General features: G+C 37.9%; 1 protein-coding gene across 4 annotated transcripts in view; it reads right to left on the reverse strand.

Moving 5' to 3' along the window:
• Positions 1-1,470: 1,470 nt before the first annotated feature.
• Positions 1,471-24,992, reverse strand: part of UEVLD (UEV and lactate/malate dehyrogenase domains) — a 41,635-nt gene continuing 18,113 nt past the window's right edge. For 2 of the 4 annotated variants that reach the window (XM_027577976.1, XM_027577977.1), the window contains 6 exons: positions 22,478-22,580; positions 14,751-14,921; positions 13,593-13,766; positions 7,137-7,200; positions 4,976-5,099; positions 1,471-4,177 (listed from right to left, as the gene is read on the reverse strand). In XM_027577976.1, coding sequence (XP_027433777.1) covers positions 4,010-4,177; positions 4,976-5,099; positions 7,137-7,200; positions 13,593-13,766; positions 14,751-14,921; positions 22,478-22,580 — 804 coding nt within the window. In that variant the 3' untranslated portion in view covers positions 1,471-4,009. Of the gene's footprint in view, positions 4,178-4,975; positions 5,100-7,136; positions 7,201-13,398; positions 13,472-13,592; positions 13,767-14,750; positions 14,922-22,477; positions 22,581-24,992 lie in introns of those variants that run through there. The other 2 variants (XR_003517256.2, XR_003517257.1) reach the window with 2 other exon arrangements.

Here is a 24,992-nt window from a genome sequence, read left to right on the forward strand (position 1 = left end):
GTGGGCTACTCTCCTCAGGCCGAGCCTGTTGCGAGGGTCGAAACCCTGCAATGGGGTAAGATCAGCAGGTGTTTCACGGTTGCCTTAGACCAACGGAGCAGGTGCAGAGAGGGGAAGTAGGAAGATTTTGCTTGTGAGCTTTAATGACCGATTCATCATATGGGCTGGGAGTAGGAAAACTGTTGTGCGGCTAACTTGCCCTTGTGATAATAGAAGGCAAGTGCACTTGTAGTTGGGGCTTAAGTTTTTCCCAACTCTGAGATGAGAGGCTTGCGTTAGATGATGCGTAGGGTCTCTCAGATGATGAGGTTTTGGTTTTGTTTTTTAAGCATAAAAGTTCTTCATACTACATCCACAAGGGCGAAGTGTAGAGCCCTGGTTTCACAGGAATCCGGGCGGTGATTTCTTCTCTGGGAAACCATTCCGCTAGGTCAGAAACTCTCTTCCGAGCCATAAATCTTAATACACGCAGCATTCTACCTTGCTCTACACGTGCATACTAGCCTGCCCACTATCAAAGTCCAAATCTTTGAGGGCAGGCTCATCTTCAGATCCTCATCCTTGTACAGAGCAAGAGTAGGGGCTTGATCTTAATCGCATTTTTCTACTACCCAAAGAAGTTCTTCATGGTTATTTGTATGAGTCATTATTGCACTCACCACCAGTTTTATAAGCACACGGTGTCATTCAAGGTATTGTAAAGCTTGGGTTTGATGATATGAAGTATGTTCATTGGATGATGTTAGCTTAATGCTAATGAGGAACAGGCTGCGGTATTCTTTTCTAAATTGGCATTTAGGTGAAGTCACAAACACGGAGGGCTTAATTGAACCATGTGGAAAGTATCTTAAATTATTGCCAACACACAGGCACAGGCTATCCCAATAGGTATTTTTTTTTGATACGGCCATCATGTGTTAGTTAAGTATACAGCTCCAGTCAAACCAAACTATAGGGCAGTCTATCTTTCCACTGCACCTTTTTTTTTTTAAGATTTTATTTATTTGAGAGACAGCAAGAGCAAGAGTGAGCACGGGGGTGCGGGGGGTGGGGAAGAAGACTTCCCGCTGAGCAGAGAGCCCCACATGGGGCTCGATCCCAGGACCCCTAGATCACAACCTGAGTCATGCAGACGCCCCTCCACTGCACCTCTTTTATGTCACTTAAAAGCCAAGCAGTTTTCAAACTGGTCTTAAAGCCACAACTTATTCAGAAGTATCCTCAGAGCAACTGTGCTTTGTCAATTGGGAGAGTGCAGGTAATACATTGTTTAAAAAGTTTTCTTGCTGGAAGTAATTTTTATAAAAGCCCAAAAACAATTAACAGAAGCCAGTCTCTTAATTTTGCACTTAAGCCACTTAAAATGAAATAAATGTGCTGGGTACTGTATCAATTATATGAAAGAAACTCTCCTCAATCTGAATAAATTTTCGTTCACTCTTTAAATAAATTAGGCATCTTCTGGTGATTTTAAAGTCAAAGTTTATTTTACTCATTGTTCTTGATACTTAAGGAAAGCTACAGCATAAATTGGAATATCAAGTATTTATCTCTGCACTACAAAATCAAAGCATTTTAATCCAAGCCCCACTAAAAATCATAAGAAGAGACAATGCATGATTTTGGAAAAATGAAACAGTGAAAGTTAAAAGAACCGTGAAAGGCAATTACCACCAAATCATAGTGAGGTAGTGGTGGTACTGCTTCTTGACTTACATATGGAACCAACATGATTGGTAATACTCAACACTTAAGGAAATAACTGACAATTATTTCTATATGGTGGGCTTCTGCAGGGCAAGGACAATTACTCAACTTTGAATACTTATATTCTAACACAGTATTTGGAGTAACAGTAGATGCTCACTAAGTATTTGTTGTATTGCATTCATTGACCTTCATTTATAATTAATATAATGAACTCTTGGTAATTCATCTATTACACAATGTCTTGCAGTAAAGTTATTAATTCAAGAGCATATTAGAAATTAGTAGAAATTATCTAATTTCTAATTAGATCACAGATATTAGAAAAGGCCAGTTTAAAAAACACAAGAAATGGTTCTTTCAGTTTTACTTCCCTATTTCATGGAACAGGAAAGTGAGGATACATTGTTAAGAGTAACACCAAAATAATCTACCCAATGTAGTGAACTTACACAGAACTAATACATATCTCTTCAAATGCCCAAGGTTTTTATTTTTTAGCCCAGGTAATTCTCACGGGGAATCTTTCCAAATGTATTAAATACTTTATACTTTCTCAAACATGGGACACAATATTTCACTTTATGATTTAAGCTCGTTATAAGCATCCATTATTATTATACTAAATCGGCATTAGTTTCACCGTTTCTCCCATCCAAGTACTAACCAGGGATGTGTCTGCCCTTACAAACCACCTGGCTCCTAGCTCTCTGACGAGATTTGGATTTGCCTGTTACATGCTTTAAGAGCAACTGGGACAACTTTGCAGTACTTATTATACTTGGAATTGTACTTTTATTTGTGAGATTTGATTACGATGTCTCCCATACTAGGCTGTACGGACAGTGAGGGCTGTGCCTAGTCCCGTTTGGCCCACCACTGTATCTGCAGTGCCCAGTACAGTGCCTGGTGTACTGTACGCTTTCAGTCAGTACCCTGTGACTGAATAAATAAATAAACACCTATCTCAGTGCATACTCCTCTTTACTATTTGCTGAGGGCAAGTCTGGGAAGTCAGGGAATCCATCTTTCAAAAAACTATATTGGGATAACACAGAAAGTCAGCCCCTACATGAGAATAGAAGTAATCCTTCTGTAGTGTACAGAACTCCAGCTTTATGGTCTTGTGCTTACTATTTTGGCTCTTAGGCTTTTTCTTCCTTCTACTGCTTAGAAAAAGAAGAGGCTGTGTGGATAAGTGCCCCTGGGCCGTGACACCTGGGCACTAAACCTCAGTTTTCTCCTCTATAAAATGATAGAACCTACTGCAGTGGATGATTTTCAGGATTCAATAAAATAATAAAGTGCTCATCAGCCTGCCTGAAACAGAAGGGTCAGCGTTAGCTGTTACTACTAGTTGTGTGTCACATCTGTAATAATATGATATCTTTCACATATGAAGATATTGTTATTGACCCATAAAGGCATATGTACTCTGAATCATTTCTTCAGGAGTGGTTAAAAGATTTGCTCAGAACAGCCAGTCCATCCAACCTCTTCTCCTTAAGACTAATGGTTTTTAAGAAAGCCTCATATTTTAGCTTTAAGGTAAATTGCTTGGCTTTCTTTTTTTCATAATCTATTTCCACTAAAAATATACATTTCTTTATGATACTAATAGTATAGTGGACTTTTGAGATGTTGGAGATCTATTATATAGCCCAAGAAAGGGTTATAAAAAATTTCAGAAAGGGCAGTCTCACTGGAAATTTAACTACACTTTTTCTTCAATATTAAAAAATTTCACTTGCTCTTTTACTACTTGAAAGGGCACATAAAATTCTTTTTTTTTTTGGTAGCTAATTAATTTGAAGAGGGGAAACAAAATGCTTTCCCATTACTACCAATTACATTTTAAAGAAGAAACAATACCTTAGGCTGGGGATCTTTTGAAAGTACACCTAGCACAGATTCTGTAAATCAATACTGGACGTTCAGCTTATCATGTTTATTATAACAGTCAGGGAGTCATTTTTCTTTTAAAAATATATTGCTTTCAAAATATTCCCAAAGTGCTGAATGTGCTTTTAGTTGAGGATCCATAAATTTAAATGATGCATATTGTAGATGAATGTCTACTTCTGCTGGAGGTTTAAAGAACAGTTTAGATAGCTCAAGAGCAACACAGAAAACTAGATCTCCCCCCCATACTCCCTAAGGATTCAAATTACAAAGCTAACTGGAAACCATCCACCTTAACCAAGCAGTTTGTAAGGATAAGTAATAAGATACAGAAATTCTTAACCCTATATATGTTGGCCAAATTAAATGACCTTTCCCTTCCGGTAACTGAACTTTAGAATCAAAGTTTTAACTGTTGTTGGAGACCATGGATTGATGATGCACTGCTTTGGAGTTTCTTGGTCACTGTATCTTCCTTCACTGTGCTTTGGATGACTTCTGATACGCCACTGGTTCCAACGATGCAAGGCAAACTTAAGAACACTTCACTGTTTATGCCATAATATCCCTGAAATGAAAAAAAAAATAGGGATTATGATAGAGCTAAATCACTGCAAAAAATTAATATCATAAATATGGATACTTCCTTGCTTTTCTAGTTGTTATAAACAGATACAAATTGAACTTTAAAAAAAATTGTGTTCATTTAATTTCTAAACTCATGATTGTTTCAGAAAATGTGTGCGAGATAGGAGGCAGGTGGTCAGAGACAGCCACTCTGTGGGGCAGTGAGCTAGCCCGCTGCAGTATGGGGAGCAGGGTGTAGGCTGAGAGAAGATGGTCTGAGTGGACTCCCTGGGGAGGGACCCGGTCACATACGGTAACCTGTTTTAAGTTTTCCTTTCCGTGTTTTATTTCCCTCCTGATATTCCAGAGTTTTCAAGATGATGTGGTTAAGCCTGTGTGCCTTGTCTTAGTTGTGCTTTAGGGACAAAGTGGTAAAGGATCAAGTGAACTGGAGAAGCAGGTGGATGAGCAGCTAAGACGAGCTGGCATGTCAGTCTGGGGTGACGTGACTGGCGGAGGTGTGGTAAATGACAACCAGAAGAACTTTATGGAATACACAAACGTTTCTTGAGGCTTTCCAAAAATTACATGGGGGGGGGAGGGGCAACCTGGAAGAAGTCCAGACTTCCCATAACCAAGCAGGACAGGGCTTAGACTGAACTGTCTCCTCCGGTGTGTTCTTCTCAAAACCGGTGATACTGAAGACACCTGAGGTACAGTCAGAGTAACACTTTTTCTGGATTTGGACGAATAATTTCGAAGTTTAAAAACATGATGAGAGTATGAAAACAGCAATTACCTTTGCTAAAATTGATACAGAATGTACTTTCTTTTTATTGCTTACAATACTGTCAACCAGGTCAGCTACCGATAGTCCAACAGACCAGGATCTTTGGCCTTTTACCCGTAACAGTTCCATGGCTCTAGGTTACCAAAAAAATAAAAACAAATTAAAAAATAATAATAAATCTCAGAAAATTCACAAAGTATGCACATTTAGTTTTACACCATTTAAGGTATTAATTAGATATTTTTTGATTCAGAAATAAGTGTTATATAGCAATTGTTAGGAAAGCCTACAGATAATCTACTGACTAAACTTTTCTTAAAATGTCAGGCAGGTAGTTCACAGAGAAAATACAAATGGCTAACATAAAAAGAAGCTCACCTCTACTAATATTTAAATGTGAGTTAAAACAATACACCAGTGTTGCCTATCAAAATCAGCAAATTTAAAAAGATTGATAACTACCTCTGGAGAAGCTACAGAGAAACAGGCATTCCCGTAACTGCTGTTGAGACCGGTAAGTGATATAATCTTTTAGGAGGAAGATTTAGCAACATCTGATCTAGAAATTCCTCCTCAGGGATTTTACTCCACTGCAATATGCGCAAGTATGCAAATATATATGCATGTTTGCCTTGTGTGAGACAGCAAAAATTCTGGAAACAACTCATCAAAAGAGGACTGGTTCAATAAATAATGATTCAAATGTAGTACTGTATAGCTCCAGAGAGGAATGAGGTAGACTTCTATGTACAACATGGAAAAATGTCCAAGATTTATTAGTAAGGAAACAAAGTAAGTTGCAAGGTAATATGAATAGCATACATCTATTATTATACAAATAATAAAAATAATAATGTTTGCATAAGCACTGGAAAAATGTTTGGACATGTGGACACTAAGTGGGATGACCCCCCCCAGCTTTTCACTTTCTACTTTATAGATATCTGTAGTATATGAAGTTTTATAACAGCATACATTCTCTTTGTAAATAATAAAAATGATATAAATTAAATAAACATGTTTGGATTTCTTCCTTTTATAATTTCTTATAAATGTAGGATTATGTAGAGAATCAGATAAGAAAGGATTATATAACACTCTACTCTTCTCAGTAAGAGAATATTCTTTCCAGTTGTTACAGGCTAAGAGTCTTAAGCTGAATGTTTAAAAAACTAAAAGTCTCCACCGAACTGCAAAATTGTATGTTATTATGTGATGGTGAGACAACAGATGACATAAAAATACACGGTACATGGAGTACAAACTATAGGGCACGGACCTTGGAAGGTGTCTGACCAAAGGCAAAAGACACAAGGATCTATGTGTCACACTTTATTTTTGCCTGAACTTATAATATGGCTTATCCATTCATATTAGATTGGTTTCCAAATGTATTTATGTATCATCAATAAATACATTATTGGGATGTCTGGGGGGCTCAGTCGGTTAAGCATCTGCCTTTAGCTCAGGTCATGATCCCAGGGTCCTGGGATCAAGTCCCACATCGGGCTCCTTGCTTGGCAGGGAGCCTGCTTCTCCCTCTACCTGTTCTGCCTGCCACTCCCCCTGCTTGTGCTCTCTCTGACAAAAAAATAAATAAAAATCTTAAAAAAAATAAGAAAATAAATAAAATAAATACATTATTATTTTTTAAGATTATTTTAGAGAGCACTTGTGAGCAGGGGAGGGGCAGAGGGAGAGAGAGAGAGAATCTCAAGCAGCCCCAACAATGGGGCTCAATCTCATGACCCTGAGATCACAACTTGAGCCAAAACCATGAGTTGGACACTCAACCAACTGAGCCACCCAAGCGCCCCCGTATTAAATTTAAGTGATAGACAAATTCTTTCTACATTAAGAAAATTCTTAATATCCTCAGATGTTGACCCATCAGAGCAGGAAATCAAGGACTATAAAAATAAGAACCCTGTTTTACCATTTACCTGTCCATAGTGTATCTGAAATAAAGTTTGCAAAGCACTCCTGGATCTTCTTTCAGATAAGAAATCAGAGACTAGAAAGCACTGATCTCTTGTACTTTGAACTTGTCCATACTAGCTAGTTTTGTTTGTAGAAGCCTAGTAAGGGCATGCTGTGTAAACAGTTGTTTTGGTAGCTACGAAGTACATGATTTTCAACTGGGCAAATGCAAATTGACACTCAGTGTTACCTGTTGGACAACTGCACCTGAGAGTTAGGACTCATTACTTCTTCTTGGCCACCCCATGTGGGCACTAAAAATTAAAGGAAAAATTAATTATATGTTGCTAACAATTCCCTTAGGATTAAGACGTGATAAATGATCATTTGCAGTCAAGGGTATCTGTATTAAACTTTAAACACTTTTCCCCCTTTTCTAGAAACAGTTTTCCACTGTTGGCACTGCGTATGCTGTGCTTACTGCCTGGGAGTTGCAATGCCCCCAAAAGCATGACCCCCAGAGCCTAGCTTCAGCCTCCTCCCCTGTGCTCTCTCATCAACACTAGTTCTGCGAGGGCCGTTTTACTGTCCAAGTAGAAAGCTTTCTTTCCTCAGCAGCAAGCACTTGGCATTTGCTCCACTGGGAAACACACTGAGATTAATTTCTTTCACCACGTGAGGAATAATTTGGTCACCTATTTTGGCTAGATTTCCACAGCTGTTAGAGAGGCAGGGTCCTGTTTGCTCTGAGGATCTTTTGGGTTACCATTTTGTCTCATTACATCATTTACAAAACAACTCAAACATTCAAAGCTTTGCGCGTGAAGTGGATGTTTACACCACATTTTAATATTAAATAGAAATTGCCAGAAACATTTTGAAACCCTTATAATGTTCATCTATTTCTCATCTGTGTGAAGACATTCTTTAATACAGATCTGTACTGGGGTAGGCAAAACAAAAATACATTTGGATATATAAGGCTATATTTAAGCTATAACTCTTTTTTTAAAAAAAAAAGATTTATTTATTTGGGAGAGAGAGAGTGAGTGAGAGTGCAGGGGGGCAGGCCCAGAGGGAGAGGGAGGGAGAGAATCTCAAGCAGACTCTCCGCTGAGCACGGAGCCTGACAGGGGGCTCCATCTCATGACCCTGAGATCATGACCTGAGCCGAGATCAAGAGTCGGACGCTTAACTGTGCCACCAGGTGCCCCAAGATATGTCTTCCAAACTGCATTCAAAATTAGGCCATTTAGTGATGGGTCAGCGACAAAGGACACCATATGTATCCAGATATCTCTTCCTCAAACTGATGATAAGCTTGCAGGGGACAGGGACCATGTGTTCTTTTGTCCTCTCACACGTATTTTTACGGTGGTAAAGGATACACAGGAGATGATGCAGAACTGACTTCATGCATAATCCAAAATTATATCAACAAAGAGGAAAGCATACTTGCAATAGTTAAATTCAAAGAAGATGAAAAAATTTTAAAAGCTCTTATGTTAAGGGGCGCCTGGGTGGCTCAGTCAGTTGAGTTTCAGATTCTTGATTTTGGCTCAGGTCATGATCTCAGGGTCAGCTTGAACCCCGCATCCGCAAACTGGCTCCATGCTCAGCAGGGAATCTGCTTCTCTCCTTCTCCTCTCTCTCTGCCCCTCCCCGCACCTGCGTGTGCGCTCTCTCTCTCTCTCTCTCTCAAATAAATAAATCTTTAAAGCTTTTATGTTGAGTAAAAAAAATTGTTATATGAACAATACAAATAACTGTGGACAGATTAAGAGATTTTAAAAATATATTTTACTTTGACAGAATAGTTATATATGAATTTTTTTCTAAAAAATTTCTGTACATTATTGGTTTATTCACAGTAGATAGAAAATTGGGGGAAATGTCTGCTAAGTGAAATACAGCATTTACAGACCTTGGAAGAATGAATAAGAGGGACAAGGGAGGAATGAGAAGACTCAGAAAGGGGCACAAAAGTCTGAGAGTTAATTAAATGAGTGTGTGTATGTATATATCACATTCATTCTTTCCTCTCTGAATCCTGACTTCCAAGAGCCATGAGGAAAGAATGGAGAGAGGGAGAATCCTAATCTTTCTGGCTCCACTTCTCAAGAACAGCAATCCTCTGGCCCCCCAAAATTTTAATGAACAATGACCATGGGGAAACTCTTTTCCAGTGTATACAACACCTTCCCTTGTGTAGGACTGAAGCCCAAAGCAGATGACCTAACAGTCTATTCTGAGATCCAACCCTTGGATTTCTAAACCATCATTTGAAGGAGTTATCTGCAGTTTACATATGATGTTAGTATCATAGCTGAAAATAGCAGCTCCAAAGTATATGTTCTGCTATCTAATTGGGGGGGGGCATAATATGAATGACCTTTGGTTACAACAAGATAGTATAAGCATCATTTCAAAACACATTTACTGAGGTCATTCCAAGGTCAAGGAACTTGCAGTTTGGTGGGGTAAACAGACAGGTAAATATGCAATTCTAACACAGTGTGATAACAGTTATGCTAGAGGCATGAACTTACTTGACCTGGAGAATTAGGAAAGGCTTCCTGGGAGAGGCGGCACTCAAGCCCAGTCTGGAAGGGTGAGCAGGAGTTAGCTAAGTGAATGAATGTTCAGGGAAAGGAAGAATCAGGTGCAAAAGCAAGGAGGCATAGCAGTGCGTGAATCATTCAGGAAACTGCAAGTTGACGATATGACTAGCACAGAGTGCCTGGCAGGATAGGGGAAGAAGAAGCTGGTGAGGGGAGGGAAGCAGGAAACTAATCCTAAAGGGTCTTATATGTCATGTATTCCTACCCCCAGGCTGTAGCTGTCATTTGTCTCTGAAATACTTGATGAGGATTAATATTATTTGCACACCTGCTATTCTTAGAACAGTTTCCAAATCCTAATGTTGCTTTACTTCAAAGTGTAGTTTTACATGTCTTTTCACCAAGTTTCTATTCATCGCTGTCTTGCTGATCGCTGTAATAGAAACTACCATTTACTGAGTGTTTACGCTGTGTTATACATGGTACTAAATGCTTTAGATAAACTTTCTAATTAAGTCACAGCAAGAAAAAGCACAGCTTTGGAGTGAGAGCAGGGTTCAAATCTTCCTAGTATGTAATCTTGGGCAAATTACTTAACCTCATGGAGTCTTAAGCTTCCTCATCTTTTAATTTGGAAAACCACCATCTCCTTCAGAGGGTGTTTGTAAATTTTAAATGAGATATGCAACACATTTAATACACATAGTAGGCTTTCAATGAAAAGTAATTATAATTGCTGTTACTGCAGAGATATCACTTATACAAAAATATAACCAGTTGATGTTTACACATGTTACCAGCAGAGGGAGCCTCTGTCCATTTCTGGCTTCAGGGTCAAGGTAAGTTAGACCTATCATGGATAACTATCTCTGAAACAAAGTACAAGACAGGATAAAAAGCGATCTGATGGTGGAGTCTAGATGGAACACAGGGACGTGGGTTGGGGAGAACATCAGTAGCTTCAGTGGTATTGGTAATGTTCTTAATTGACTATAGATTCATGAATGTTTGTTCTACTATTATGCTTCAAAATATAATGTTATACATTTTATGTATTCTTTTATATAGGTCAAATAGTACATAAGATTACATTTAAGTGATTCCAATTCACATGTACCTACATACCTCTATTTCTAGTTCCCGTGTGAGAGCTCAAGGCAAAATTACCATATCCTTTCCTCGTGTTTTTAGCCTACTTCCCGTGGACCTCTCTCATAGCAAATCAATGCTGCCTTCCATTATAGTCATTTTCTGTATTAGATCTAAGCTTCCTGAAGACATGCTCAGGTTCTTACACATCTATATAGCCCCAACAGCAGTCAGCACAGTGCCTGAGGCTTATTTATCAATTTCACTATCCTTTATTTTCTCTGTACAATTTGAGATACTAATACAACCATATTGTGAAGTGTTTTTATTCATTCAAAAATTGTAACTTATTAGGGGGGCTGGTTAAATAAATGTTGACATATCCAGTAGTTTAAAAGGATGAGTGAGATCTATATATGTTATTATGCAATCATTTCCATGTCATATCAGTAAGCAAAAGGGCGAGGTGCAGAATGATGTATGTACTGGCTACCTAGGAAATATTTCATATATGTGCTTATCTATGCACAGAACATTGCCAGAAGGTTACACAAGAGACTGGTAACTGTGACAGAACCTAGGGAGCAAAACTGGGGATCTGGCATAGAAGGGAGACTTATTTTTTACTGCACATACCTTTTTGTACTATTTAACTTTATGCAATGTGAATGTATGACTTTCAACTAAGACAACAGCTTAATAATTTACACTTTCAATAAGGAGAAGGTATACACACAAAATATTCAAGTTGGGCCAGAATAAACAGCAGTTTAACAAAAGAATAAGCGTCATGTTTACTGGTTATGTGGTTAATTACCATAGAGTTAGCAATAGCTTTTAGCTCAAAGGGGTGAAGGAATCACTGTGGAGGGATGTGATCAGGAAAAGCTTCATAATGTAAGTAAGGAGGGCTTGACCTAGACCTGAAAGGATGAGATTTGAATATGTTGAGAGAGAAGGAGAAGGGCAAAGTTCCCTGTGGCTGAAGCAAAGCTGTGGGGTAGAGCTGGGAGGTACAAGACCTGGGTTTTAGTCCTTCTTTGACCCTAAAAACTACAGGTTCTTGGGCAGATCACTCTTACCATCTCTGTATCCATTGCTGGCTCCCTACAACAAAATGTAACTGATCCCTTGGGTCCCTTCCAACTCTCAAATAACATTACTACCTCGTTAATTATAATGGGGAAGGAAGATTAGGGCTTTACTTTGGGATTTCTTGAATGCCAAGCAAAGGAATTTAATAGTTTGGTCAGAGGAAGTCAGTGAAGGTTTTTGAAAATAGTAATATGATTTAGGAAGATTGGATTCATACAGGAAAGCACACAGTAAAGTTCTGGCTAACATCATTATTAATTTGGCATCATTTACAGGGTAGACAAGAGGGGAAACAGCAAACTAATTAGGAGAGCTGCAAGAATCAGAGAAGCAAGAGTTCAACGTGGACCAGAACTCAAATAGTACTAGTGAGTAAAATATGGGGTCTAAGGTGTGTTTGCAACCCTAGACATGCATTACTCTAATACATCTGCTCCAAGTTCTTGTTTGCTACCCTTTCCCAGGGTCCTCTTGATCAGCATCTAGTGTAGGGAGCATTTTGAGCCTGAAAAGTCATCCTGCTCAATCACAAAATCAGGTTTTGTAAGGGTTTATTCTACAGCCTGGCTCTTTCTAGCACTGAATTTTCTAGGTAGCCAGTACCAATTTACACAGACTTAAATACTGCTATATTTTATTTAAAATTTCTTAAAAATTATACAAATACTAAATATCCATGATGACAAAATTAGGAAATACTGACAAATACACATTTTTTAAAGTTTCCTTTAACCCAGACACAACCACTGTTAATATGTGCCTTTGCCTGCTTCTGATTTCCCATTCCTAGAGTATCTTTCCCACTCTTTTCTCTCTACTGAAATCCTATTCATTCTTCCAAAGTCCAGTTCAATGATGTCTTATACAGAATTTTCTCCAGTCATTTCTACTTATGTTAAATACTCACTCATAAGCTAAGCACTGTAAGTCTATAATACTCATTCTGGCACTTAATCAAATAGTTCCCTATACTTTCACTATTAGCTAAAATATCATGTAAATCCTTTCCTTCTTGCTCTAAAATGATTTTTAAGTGTGATGAAAGAAGGGACCATGCTCTATGCCTCTTTTATTTTTTAAAAGATTTATTTTGAGAGAGTGAGTGTGGGGGGTGGGGAGGGGCCAGAGGGACAGACAGAATCTCAACACTCCCCCACTGAGCAGGGAGCCCAACTTGGGGGTCAATCTCACGACCCTGAGACCACCCCTGAGCCATAACTAACTGAGCCACCCAGGTGCCCCATGCCTCTTCTAGATCATACTAGCACTTACGCAGTAGTGAGGAAAGAGTAGGCACTTACATACAAAATGAGGACAAACACAGAACTTCTGTCACCTGACCAACTTGACTTTAAAACATGAGGGAAACAGTAAAGGAGTGAAGGAAGAGATTCTCAAGTTAGATAGGGAAAGTATTCTTTTCGGATAGGAAAAGGGGCTTTCCAGTCCAGGGAACTGAACGCTTTCTGTGATAGGAAGAGAGCAAGTGGGCTGTTGAAAGAGGTCATAAGGATAAACAAAGAGTGAAAATTGTGTTTAAAAAGGTGAGAAACAGACAGGAGGTATGGCCCTAGAGAGACAGTCTGAGCCTAGGAAAGGCAAGCAAGACTGAAGTGTGGGGGGAGAGGAAAGGAAAGAGTTCTGTATATGTGTTAAGGTTTATTTACACATGGCTCTCTAGAGAATTAAACTTTCAAGTTAATCCTGGACTCTGAAATTCAATTAAAAAATATAAAACTAAGGGCTCTTGCCCAGTCTTAAACTTACAGAAAAGTAAATAAACGAGAACGCCACACTTGAAGAGTCTCTTCACGATACAGGGCCTGTTACATAAAAGGCACTACAAAGTGAAACAAAAGCCAAGTAAGCGCAACTATTCCAGTATCTTCAGATGTATCTGAACAGCATGGCCCCTGGGTGACTTAGGTTATCAATATAACTAATAAAAAAGTACTTCTTACCTTTGTCTTCTCCCTGCTCACCAATAACCCATACTTGTTTTCCTGACATCTGTGCCTTCAAGACATTTGTAATAATATATTGTAATCTCTGTGAATCCAGATTACATCCAATTCCGATCACTCGATTTACAGGAAATGCACTCAGTTTCCATGTTACATATGTCATGATTTCCACTGAATATCACACACAAGGTGAAAATACAAAGATTTTTAAAAATATACTTCTAGCCTAGTTCATAAACAAAAACTTATTACGTTAATAAGTATAGTAGAGCTTCTATATATTCTCCCAAGGTTCTAAATGCACTGAGGCAAACTGTATTTTTAATATATATTAAAAACACTAGGCAGGCTTCAGCATGATTTTACATAACTTTGTTGTTAAATATAAATTAAGAGTGGAAAATAGATATTTTCCTAGTTAAGTAAGAAAGATACAAAGTGGGAACAGAAAACCAGAAAATAATTGTTTTTCATTGGTCAAGCTTTTTTGTATCTTTAGATGAATTTCTAGCTTTAAATTAAAATAATGATCACATACCACCACCACGCAGTACAACATTACGAACAAAAACAACTACTTTTTTCTGCCATGCCAATAGGATGTCAGGAATTAAATAGACCAGTGTCCCTCAACCAATTACTATAGGAGAACATGTAAAAAGCATACCCTTAGACTGGGAACATTAAGAAACTCTGTTCACCAATTTGAATCCAATACCACCTAATTCTTTGAAAATATTTCTTTTTTAAGTAAAACAGTTCCAAAAACAATTTGCAATACACGAAAAGTTAACAACACATACTGGCATGCTAATATTTTATGACACTTTAGAGCTAACAGAAGATCTTTCACATAAGCCATTGTATTTTTCTCTTGGGTGTTCAACTATTTTCTCACTGAAGGAGACATGGCTAAAAACCTGGAACAGAATGATAGTGATATTACATAAAAACTTGTAAGTTGTAACCTTCTAATTCATGCCAGTCCTAAGAAGTGGCTGGCTGACAGGATATGGAGGTACTGTATTGTTCAGTATAAGAGCAATTCGGATAGCCTAGCTGTTCCTTTATAATCTAGTTTTATGACTTTTATCAGTAATGGCAATTCTACTGATGCTCTGGACTGTCAGATTAATTTAAAATAAAACCTTTTACCTGGTTGAGATGCAACGAGCAGGACACCATGTTGACTATAATGTCCCAGAGCTGGGACAAGGGCTCTGAACATATCCACATTGCTTTGTACCACATCCAGGTAGGACTGAGAACTACCCAAAGAGTTGACCGTGAAGATCACCACCTTGGAATGAGCAGAGGCAGACAAATCTAATGAATAAAAAGAAACAGTCTGAGCTCGAGGTCTAGGTTTTAATCAGGTTCTTGTTGTTTTTCTTTTTATTTTCTAAAAGTGGAGAGCTTTCAGGCATATTTGCCTCCAGATCAATCCTATATCCAAAGAAGTATACAAAGGGCTGAGGTTTGCTTCCAGAAAGATGATAAAGAGCAAGAGTGTATCCCCGGGGGGGGGGGGGGGAAGAGAGCAATAAAGATAAAGAAAATAAAGTACAGGACCCAGAACCCATAAACAAGGACTTCGCTTTTTCTCTAATGCACAACCTTCCTAGGAAAAACAGGTAACATGCTATAGGAAAGATGAACCTATAATCAGTTGCATCACTGATTTTTAAACTGTGAGTTTAGGAGTCCTAGAGTTCCTGGAAAGTGACTTAGGGGCCAGATGGAAGGACTGGGAATAAGTGGAAAGAAAGCTGGTAGGCACAGCTCCACGCTCTTTACTTTGACCTCTCCCAGCAGAGTAGCTCTGCTTGTATCTCTTTTACTTACTAAGGATTCTTCTCCAAAGAGGAAAAATAAAATGGTTGGAAAATCTTTAAATCAAGATAAAATGTCTTGGCTCATTTTTTTACAGGCTTTTCCTTATATTGAAGCCCAGTATTCTTGGTTTTAGGTTCTTCTTTCCATGGGACCTACAGGTAAGCAACTGTTATGACTTAGGAAACGCTATTCTCTGAAGTTTACTCTCCTGATCCTGAAGCACACATATGCTGTTTTACAACGCCATTACTCTCTAGTACACAGTGTGTTTTATAGTTAAGTGCATGTCAAAACAGTGGCCAGACTTTATCAGCAGCACAGACAACAGAAAAACAACACAGTAGATGGCAGTAGTCCAGTCAACATTTATCAAGTAATATTAGCATCCCAAGGAGACAATGAGTAGATTCCGGGCTTTATATTCTTAATGAAGCCTCTAAGGCCATCTCTAAACAAGTTTCAGAAGGAAACACCTGTGCAATGTGTCCTTTCCAAGTTTAGCTCGTATTTTGACACAGCTGTGGGGATAGCAGGTCCTGGATTTTAATTACGGTTTTTCATGAGTCCTCTTAAATTCCTGTGTTCTAGTGTTCAGATTGGATACCTGGTAATGAGTCAAAACCTGAAGAACTGGAAGGTATATAGTTAACATTCCAGACCACTTCTATATGCCAAGTACTACTCTAAGAGCTTTCCATATAGTTACTCATTTAATCTAATCTACAGCACACTATGGGGTCATGTCATCCCTCATTTTACAGATGAAGAATCTGAGGCATGGGTAAGTTAAGTAACTTGCTCAGTCATAGAGCTAGTAAGCATGGAGCCAGAATTCAAGCCTGGCTGCAAAGTACTCTTAAGCACTACATTATATTTAGAAATGGAGTCCAAAACCCTCATGAAGACGAGGAAAATGGGGCGCCTGCGTGGCTCAGTCGGTTAAGTGTCTGCCTTTGGCTCAGGTCATGACCCAGCGTCCTGGGATCGAGCCCCCCATCAGGCTCCCTGCTCCGCGGGAAGCCTGCTTCTCCCTCTCCCACTCCCCCTGCTTGTGTTCCCTCTCTCGCTCTCTCTCCCTGTCAAATAAATAAATAAAATCTTTAAAAAAAAAGATGAGGAAAATGATATTTAGAGAGATTAGGTGACTTGTCCATATCACCAAATATCAGTGAAAAATTCATGACCTTACAATTTGATCCCAACCTATCTTGCCAGGATCATTTCATTTCTTACCCCCCTTTCTCTACTTTGAATGCTACAAGTGCCCTCGCCCTCAAGGTTGCCTCATGAGTAAATAGAATAGTAGCTGTCTGATATGATTTCAAAAGTACAAGAAAGGCTTCCTACTCCATAAGATTTCCCAAGAGAGTATAATGCAAAGTGAAGTAAGAGAAAGACAAATACCATATGATCTCACTCATATATGGAATTTAAGAAACAAAACAAACGAACAAAAAAAAAAAAAAGGGAAGAGAGACAAAAAAACCAGACTCTTAACTATAGAGAACAGAGGGTTGCCATGGGTGAAATAGGTGAAAGGGGCTAAGAGTAAGCTTATACTGATGAGCACTGAGAAATGTACAGAATTGTTGAACCACTATATTGTACAACTGAAATTAATATGACACTGGATGTTAATTATACCTGAATAAAAAATAGAGTTAAAAAAGAGTTGGTGATTTAATATGGGGAAAAAGATTTTACAGTTATAAAGAGAATTAGGAAGGACTTTAAGCATGATTATGTAAAGATATGATCCTAATAAAAGTTCATTCAATAATAATTAATTCAATAAGCCTCTACTAAGGTTCCCATTATGTTACAGGCAATTATACCAGGCCCTAAGAACACAAAGTGAATGACATTAGATATAATACAGTAGGGCTTAGAGATATAAGCCTTGCCTTAGATATAATACAGTAGGGCTCAAGGGTTAGAATGGAGGGCTTCAGAATGAGATTGCCTGCTCCAAATCCTAACTTTACCAGTTACTTACTAGCATAGTAATAAGTTTCCTCCTGGGTCAGGGGCCAATCACCATCTGGACTCCCAGGATACAAACCTCATACCTCTATCCCAGCTGCACAGGTAGCCCAGAAAAACTACATTCTTCCTGCCAACTCACTGGTTCCCAAACCATAGGCCCTAGACCAGTGGCTGCTTATAGTTAGACTAGGGGACATCAATCCAAGATCAAGCATGTCAAAAGACCCAGCAAATAATAATTCATGCTCTGATATATTACTGTTCTCAGATTATGAGGATGATTTTGTGATAAAGGAAATACACATTCATCTTAAATCATTGCTAAATTATTTTACTCAAAACGATTGGAAAATTAGGCAATCAAATAATAATGTCCCAATGCTGTGGAGACCTCATTGAAGTATTCTAGCTAGTATTATCAGTCTGAATATACTGGAGACAGTACAAGTATTTTCATTTCTCTGGTATAGTGCTAAGCCATCCTAACTATTAAAAATTACAAAAAAATATGTTCTTTTCAAATTATTCTTCACTGTGATACAAAATTCTAGAAATGATGATGACCCTTAATTTAGAAATTGTGTTACGATGATAGCTATTGGGGCGCCTGGGTGGCTCAGTCGGTTAAGTGGCTGCGTTCGGCTCAGGTCATGATCCCAGGGTCCTGGGATAGAGTCCCACATTGGGCTCTCTGCTTAGCGGGAAGCCTGCTTCTCCCTCTCCCACTCCCCCTACTTGTGTTCCCTCTCTTGCTATCTCTCTCTGTCAAATGAATAAATAAAATCTTAAAAAAAAAAGATGATAGCTATTAAAAATCTTCCTATGTTGTGGGGGGAGGGAGGGCACCATCAAAGAATGACATCAAAGATGTCCCAGTAGCTTTAGGCATTATTTCAGTCAATGACTAGAAGAGATATTTTTGTCTGGTGAATACAGGTAGACTTTTTAAAAAAATGTTAAACATGAACACCCATATCAAAAGATAAGGTAGGGAATCACTGTTCAGTTCAAGTGAGTGCCTTTAATGGTTACTGCCCACAGTGATCTGGGTTTTGGAACTGTATAAACAACACTGAGACTTTCTAAGATTTACCATATGTGGCAAACTAAGGCCATGAACTGAGTATGTTATGCCATATCTCTATCTTTAGAGAGGATCGTCTTAAGAATAAAAGGTATATCTATTGATAAAATGTCCCAGTAAGAGAAAAAAATGATACAACATAAATTTCACATACCGATACTAAAATCATTAAGAGTAATGAGTGATTTGGCAAAAGGGTTACTCTGGAAGATTTCCTAGAGAGAAGGTGACTTGAGTTTCAAGTATGAAGGGCATGTTGTGGCTAATGAAGGAGTATTTACCTGGGGCAAATGTAGAGGGGGAAAAGAGGTTTTTAAAAAAAGAGCTTAAATCAATGATTTTCAGCTTCAATACAGTGAGTTTCAAAGTTTTGATCACGACCCATGCCATGAGATGGGCATGCCACGAAGTACATTTTCTATTGCAACCAAAGACACAATATATACATATGTGTTTATAAACAAAACCAAAAACATTACAGAAAATACCCTTAATGTTACTCTGATATTTTCTACTGTTCTAGTTCATTTTTATAAAATGGTGGTCATACTCCTCTGTGCTGATTCCACAATCTGCAATTATGTCACTATTTACAATTTTTAGAATACTGACTTTAATGGGTATAAGAATTACCTGAGCTACTTATCTAAAATGTAGATTCCCAGGCTCCACTCCTAGAAATTCAGGATTCATAGGTATAGGATGAACCCCAGGCATCTGTAATTTTAAGGTGATTCTAATATAAGTGATTAATCTACAAGCCATGTTTCAAGAACCACTGGCTATTGAGCAAATTTTGCTTTGCTCCATAGGTCAACAACATGCTATTTTTAAATTTACAACTATTGAACACTTTTTTCTCCATGCACACACATGCATATACCCACACACACAAACCTTTATGCTCGTATATGCAGAGACTATTTCTGGAGTGAATCATGTGAAACTGGTAACAAACTTATGTTTGAAATCCTAGTTTAGCCTCTACCTAACTGCATGTCCTAAGCTACAATCTCTCTGAGCCATCTATAAAATAAAGAAAAGTAACAGTGAGTGAATATATGTAAAGTACCTAGCATATATTACTGATTCCTTAGAAAAATGTCAAGGGCTCTTATTGTTATTTAGGGATAAAAGATAAACATAATAGTAAACATAACATAATAAACATTAATAACCATGATCAAAATGTCATAGGATGATGATCCCATTAGCTATGTTTAATATAGAACAAAAGTAATTTTAAAAAAAGAATAAAATTAATCAAGAGAAAACAGATAGGAAAACTTATGTACTGTTGGTGAGAGTATAAATTGGTATAACTTCTTTGGGAACAATTTAACAATATAAATTTTGAAAACATGTATCTTTTGACCCAGTAATTCTACTTTATCTTGCTAGAGAAGTACATGAAAATTTTTGTATAACAATGTTCTCTCCACTATTACTTGTAAGCCGAAAAAACCAAAAACAACCTAAATGTCTCCCAACAGGAGACAGACATCATGTGACAAAATATTATGAAGCTGTTCAAAAAAGTAGAGCTATTTAGATCCATTTGTGCTGTTAATAAAGATCTTCAAAAGCACACTATTAATTCACCAGTAACTTAAACACAGAATTGCCATAGTTCCACTTCTGAGTATACACCTAAAAGAAGTGAAAACAGTTTTTCAACACTGAGCAGGGAGCCCAATGTGGGGCTCCATCCCAGGACCCTGGGATCATGACTTGAGCTGAAGGCAGACACTTAACTGAGTCACCCAGGCATTCCCCCCGCCAAATGTTTTAATAGCTATTTTGAAAAAGTCCAAGCAGAGCCAAAGCATAACTCTAGGATGGTCAGTTGTAGTCATCAATGCCTGTCATGATGAAGCATTACTCAAATTTCCAAAACTATTGACCTTAATTTCCCAAAATTACTAATGTACTTCTCCATATTATGGAATACATTTATGAGATGTTCGTTAACATTATATTTAAAATTCTTCATGTAATAGTAATTAAATTCAGTGTTATCAGGAACATATAACCAAATTGACAAGGGGAACATGAAAGTTGCCCCAAGATGGTGTGGACTCATTCAACATTCCCTACTTGGTGGCAAGCACCACACACTATACGTCGACTCCAAGGATTCTATTCTTTCAATTATATGAAACAATAATTATTGATGGTTAATGAGTTACATAGGAGGAAACAATTTCTTCAGGTCCTAAAAGGCCTCACAACCTCTAGGGTCCATATACTGAAGTCTCCTAAAGTGATTTGGAAGAGTTAAAAGGTCCCTAAAGAATTTCAGTACTTGGAAACAACAGGCACAAGAGAATATCTGGTTCCCCAAAGGATCCTCTATATGAGGCCTACAAAAGGATCATTAAAGCAAATACTGTACTCTTTCCAGGCAAGGAAAATGAACTCATTATATCCTACAGGGATCCAGAGTCTTACTTTAACTATTACACCCAATTTTTACAACCTGCAGGTATAATTTCAATTTTTCTCACCCACTGTTGTTCTTAGTACATTTAAAATGTTTGTGACCCCATTTTGATTTTTGGGGGGAACATATGGTCAAGGAATACAGGGTACCTAAGTAAGGAAAGTCAAACAACTATAACATATTATGACCTGACTTTAGCTATAACCTAATATATGTTCCTGATAACACTGAATTTAATTACTATTACATGAAGAATTTTAAATATAATGTTAACGAACATCTCATAAATATATTCCATAATATGGAGAAGTGCAGTAATTTTGGGAAATTAAGGTCAATGGTTTTGGAAATTTGAGTAATGCTCCATCATGACAGGCATTGATGACTACAGCTGACCATCCTGGAGTTATGCTTTGGCTCCACTTGGACTTTTTCAAAATAGCTATTAAAACCTATAGCTAATTTTTTTTTATCATGAATCTCTAGTAATAAAGTATTTTTAAGCCCCCATCCCCAAATATGATATTTACCTAAATATATGTCTGTACTGATACATTACGTACATTACAGAATATCTGCAAATTTTTAAATTAAAAAGATGAAATTAAAAACTACTTTCCTAACATTTAAAATTTTATGATAAGAAATCCTTTTGGTCTTATTAAAACTTATTTTAACAATATATTTTTAGTGAAAGCGATATACATTTTTTGTAAAAATCTTAACACTCTGCCATATACCAAGAGGTAGGTATTATCCCCACTTTACAGGTGATAAAACTAAACTGTGAGAGGTTAAATAACCTGACAAATGCCAGAGCTATAATGTGGCAGAGCTGGGATGCAACCCCCTATCTAACTCTAAAACCAGTGCTCTTAACCAATATATTATGAGAATGGAAGCAATCAAAGAAAACAAATTTATACTATAGTATAAGTCAAAGACAGAATAAATCCTTCTGACCAATCAGAATGTTCTCTGCTCATTTGACTCTTATTAATGTAATCAATTACAATCTCGTATGACTTTGGGTAAGTCACTTTATTTATTTGAATCTTAGTTTCCGAATATGTAAAATGAGGAACTTGGACTAGGTGATCTTTAATGTGCTTTTTAGCATTAAAATTCCATGACTCAAGGCAGAGCACAGAGGATTTTTGGGGTAGTGAAAGATACTGTAATGGTAGTGAAAGATACTATAATGATAGTGAAAGATACCATAATGGCGTCATTATAGATTTGTCCACACCCACAGAATGTACAACAGCAAGAGTGAACCGTAATGTAAACTACGGATTTTGGATGATAGTGATGTGTCAAGGTAGGTTCATCAACTGTGCCACTCTGGTGGGGAATACTGATAATGGGGGAGGCTGTCCGTGTGCAGGGATAAGGGATATATACAGGAAACCTGCTCAATGTTGCTTGTGAACTTAAAACTGTTCTAAAAAAAAAAAGTGCATTAAAAAAAAATTCTAGGACTCAAATACAAGAACAAATGAGGCAAACATCTTTTAAGCAGAATAACCATACCTTTGCTGATCTCCACATTAGGCAGGCTAAAGATGTCAAGGTCCATCACCCCTCCTTTTGTTTCTTCTGAGAGGTCCAAGAGGACCAGTCTGTCTGCAATGCCCTATACAGTAAAGTAAGAAAAAGAATATACAGCATTATGCAAACACAGCCAGTTACTCAATTTAAATTCATTTAGAAGTGAAGCTAAAGTAGAATGCACAGGCCTCATGTGCTGTCTTATGAAGGAAAAGTAATACAATAGCAATAAAAGGACATGCAATCAAGAAATTACTGTGAACTTGAGTCATGTGATCCTTTAGGCTTGACTGAAAATTGGGATCTAGCAGGACTTAACTCAGAAGTCACAGACTGCAGATTTCCTTTGATGGGACAATGAATAATAAGGATGAGTTGGTGTGATCAATATATTTGCTGTTGTTCTTAAGTTTATGTTTTCATTTTGATGTCATAATTTCCATTCTGAAAGTACTTAGAGTGATTTTTGCTCTATTTTAGTGCTTCATTTCTAGCATGAAAGTCAACACCAATGCCAAGTTTCTCTTTAAAAAAAAAAAAAGGATAACAGGGGCGCCTGGGTGGCTCAGTTGGTTAAGCATCTGCCTTCAGCCCAGGTCATGATCCCAGGGTCCTGGGAGGGAGCCTACTTCTCCCTCTCCCTCTGCCCCTCCGCCTTCCCCTGCTTGTGCTCTTTCTCTCTCAAATAAATCTTTAAAAAAAATAAAATTTAAAAAGGATAATAGTCATAAATCTAAAATAAAATCCTATTATCATGTAGAACCCTCCCCAGAGATCTCATGGAAAACACTCCACACGCCTGTAGATGGCTCCCTGGGTCCCATGGGCTAATGACGGCATAGAAACTCCTCCGAGTCAAGTTACCTTTGTGGAAGGTCTTTTTCTTTTTTCTTTTTAAAGATTTTATTTATTTAATTGAGAGAGAGAGAGAACACAAGCAGGGGGAGTGGGAGGGAGAAGCAGGCTTCCTGTGGAGCATGGAGCCCGATGTGGGGCTCGATCCCAGGACCCCTGGAATCACGACCTGAGCCAAAGGCAGTCACTTAACTAACTGAGCCACTCAGGCACCCAGAAGGTCTTTTTCTAAAGTGGTAAGCAGTGTGAGGATCTTTCCTATATTAGCGTGCAAAGGCAAGAGTACCCAGGGATCTACCAGACCATCAGGCAGAAAGTACAAAAGAAAACAACCCAGCTACACTCTGTGATGCTGGGCAAGTCATTGAACTTGGCTCTACTTCATGGGGTTATGAGAATTAGTATGTGACCCAAAGCTGGCAGAGAGAAGACCTCTCTAAATTGTACCTATTAATTTTATTATTGTCAACTACACTCAAAGAGAAATGCAAAGACAACTATGAGTTACCTTTTTATTTATGAGAGACACGAAGATCCAAAGTTAAACAACAGTAGTGTGGGAAAACCCGCATTCTTACACACTGTGGGTATGAGCATAAACTGGTACAATTGATATGCGGGATAATTTGACAAGTTCTATCAAAATTTAAAAACACAGTAATTCCTTTAATCCACTTACCTCACTTACAGAAATTATCCTATAAGTTTATTAGTTCATGTGTAATGAGATACAATGCGTATAAGGAGATTCAAAAGACTAGAAATGACCTAAATGTCCATCCGTAAGGACAACAGCAATAATGAGGCAGTATAACATAGTGGTTTAGAGCAGAACTTCCCAAGCTTGAAGGGATCACCATTTAATAGATCAGGACAGCACACGGAACACACCAGGGGTTGTGTTAAAATGCAGATTTGCTTCCATAGGTCTGGGGTGGGGCCTTAGATAATACATTTCTAATAAGATCTCAGATATGGCCGGTGCTGCTGGTCTGAAAGCCACACACTGAGTAGTAAAGATTTAGAATACAGGCTCTGTAAATAGACTGCCTCACTTCAAATCCTGCCTCCATTTATTAACAGTGTGACTTTGGGCAAGTTGCATAACCTCCCTCTGCCTTGATTTCTTCATTTGTAAAATGGCAGTAATGATAGTACCTAACATACAAGGGTTAGGTAAAACTTAGTAAAAATTAGTCAAGTCATTTAGCTAAGTGCCTGGCACCTAAGCATTCAGCACACGTTAGTTACTGCTGCTGCTGCTGCCGCCACCACCACTTCTACTGACACCATTATGGCTACTACTGTATCATAACATTTGATATATTGTATCTTGGATCAAAATACTAATGCTTACAAAGAAAAATGGAAAAAAATTTCCATTTAGACAGTTTACAGACAAAAGAATACTAACAGTGAGACTCTTCCAACTGTTAAAGAAACATGACTTTAAGGGGCCTTCTTGTACTTAACCAAAACCAAACAAAATTGATAAAACTCAGTACTGTTAGGGATGTCAAAAATCAGATTGATGTGCATACTGTTATTAGCACCATAAATTAATTCTGCCTTTCTGAAGCACAATCTAGCAATATGTAATAAGTACCATAAAGACCATTCATACCCTCTGATTCACCAGTAC

Source organism: Zalophus californianus, chromosome 11 (assembly GCF_009762305.2).
Source record: "Zalophus californianus isolate mZalCal1 chromosome 11, mZalCal1.pri.v2, whole genome shotgun sequence".
Lineage (NCBI taxonomy): Eukaryota > Metazoa > Chordata > Mammalia > Carnivora > Otariidae > Zalophus > Zalophus californianus.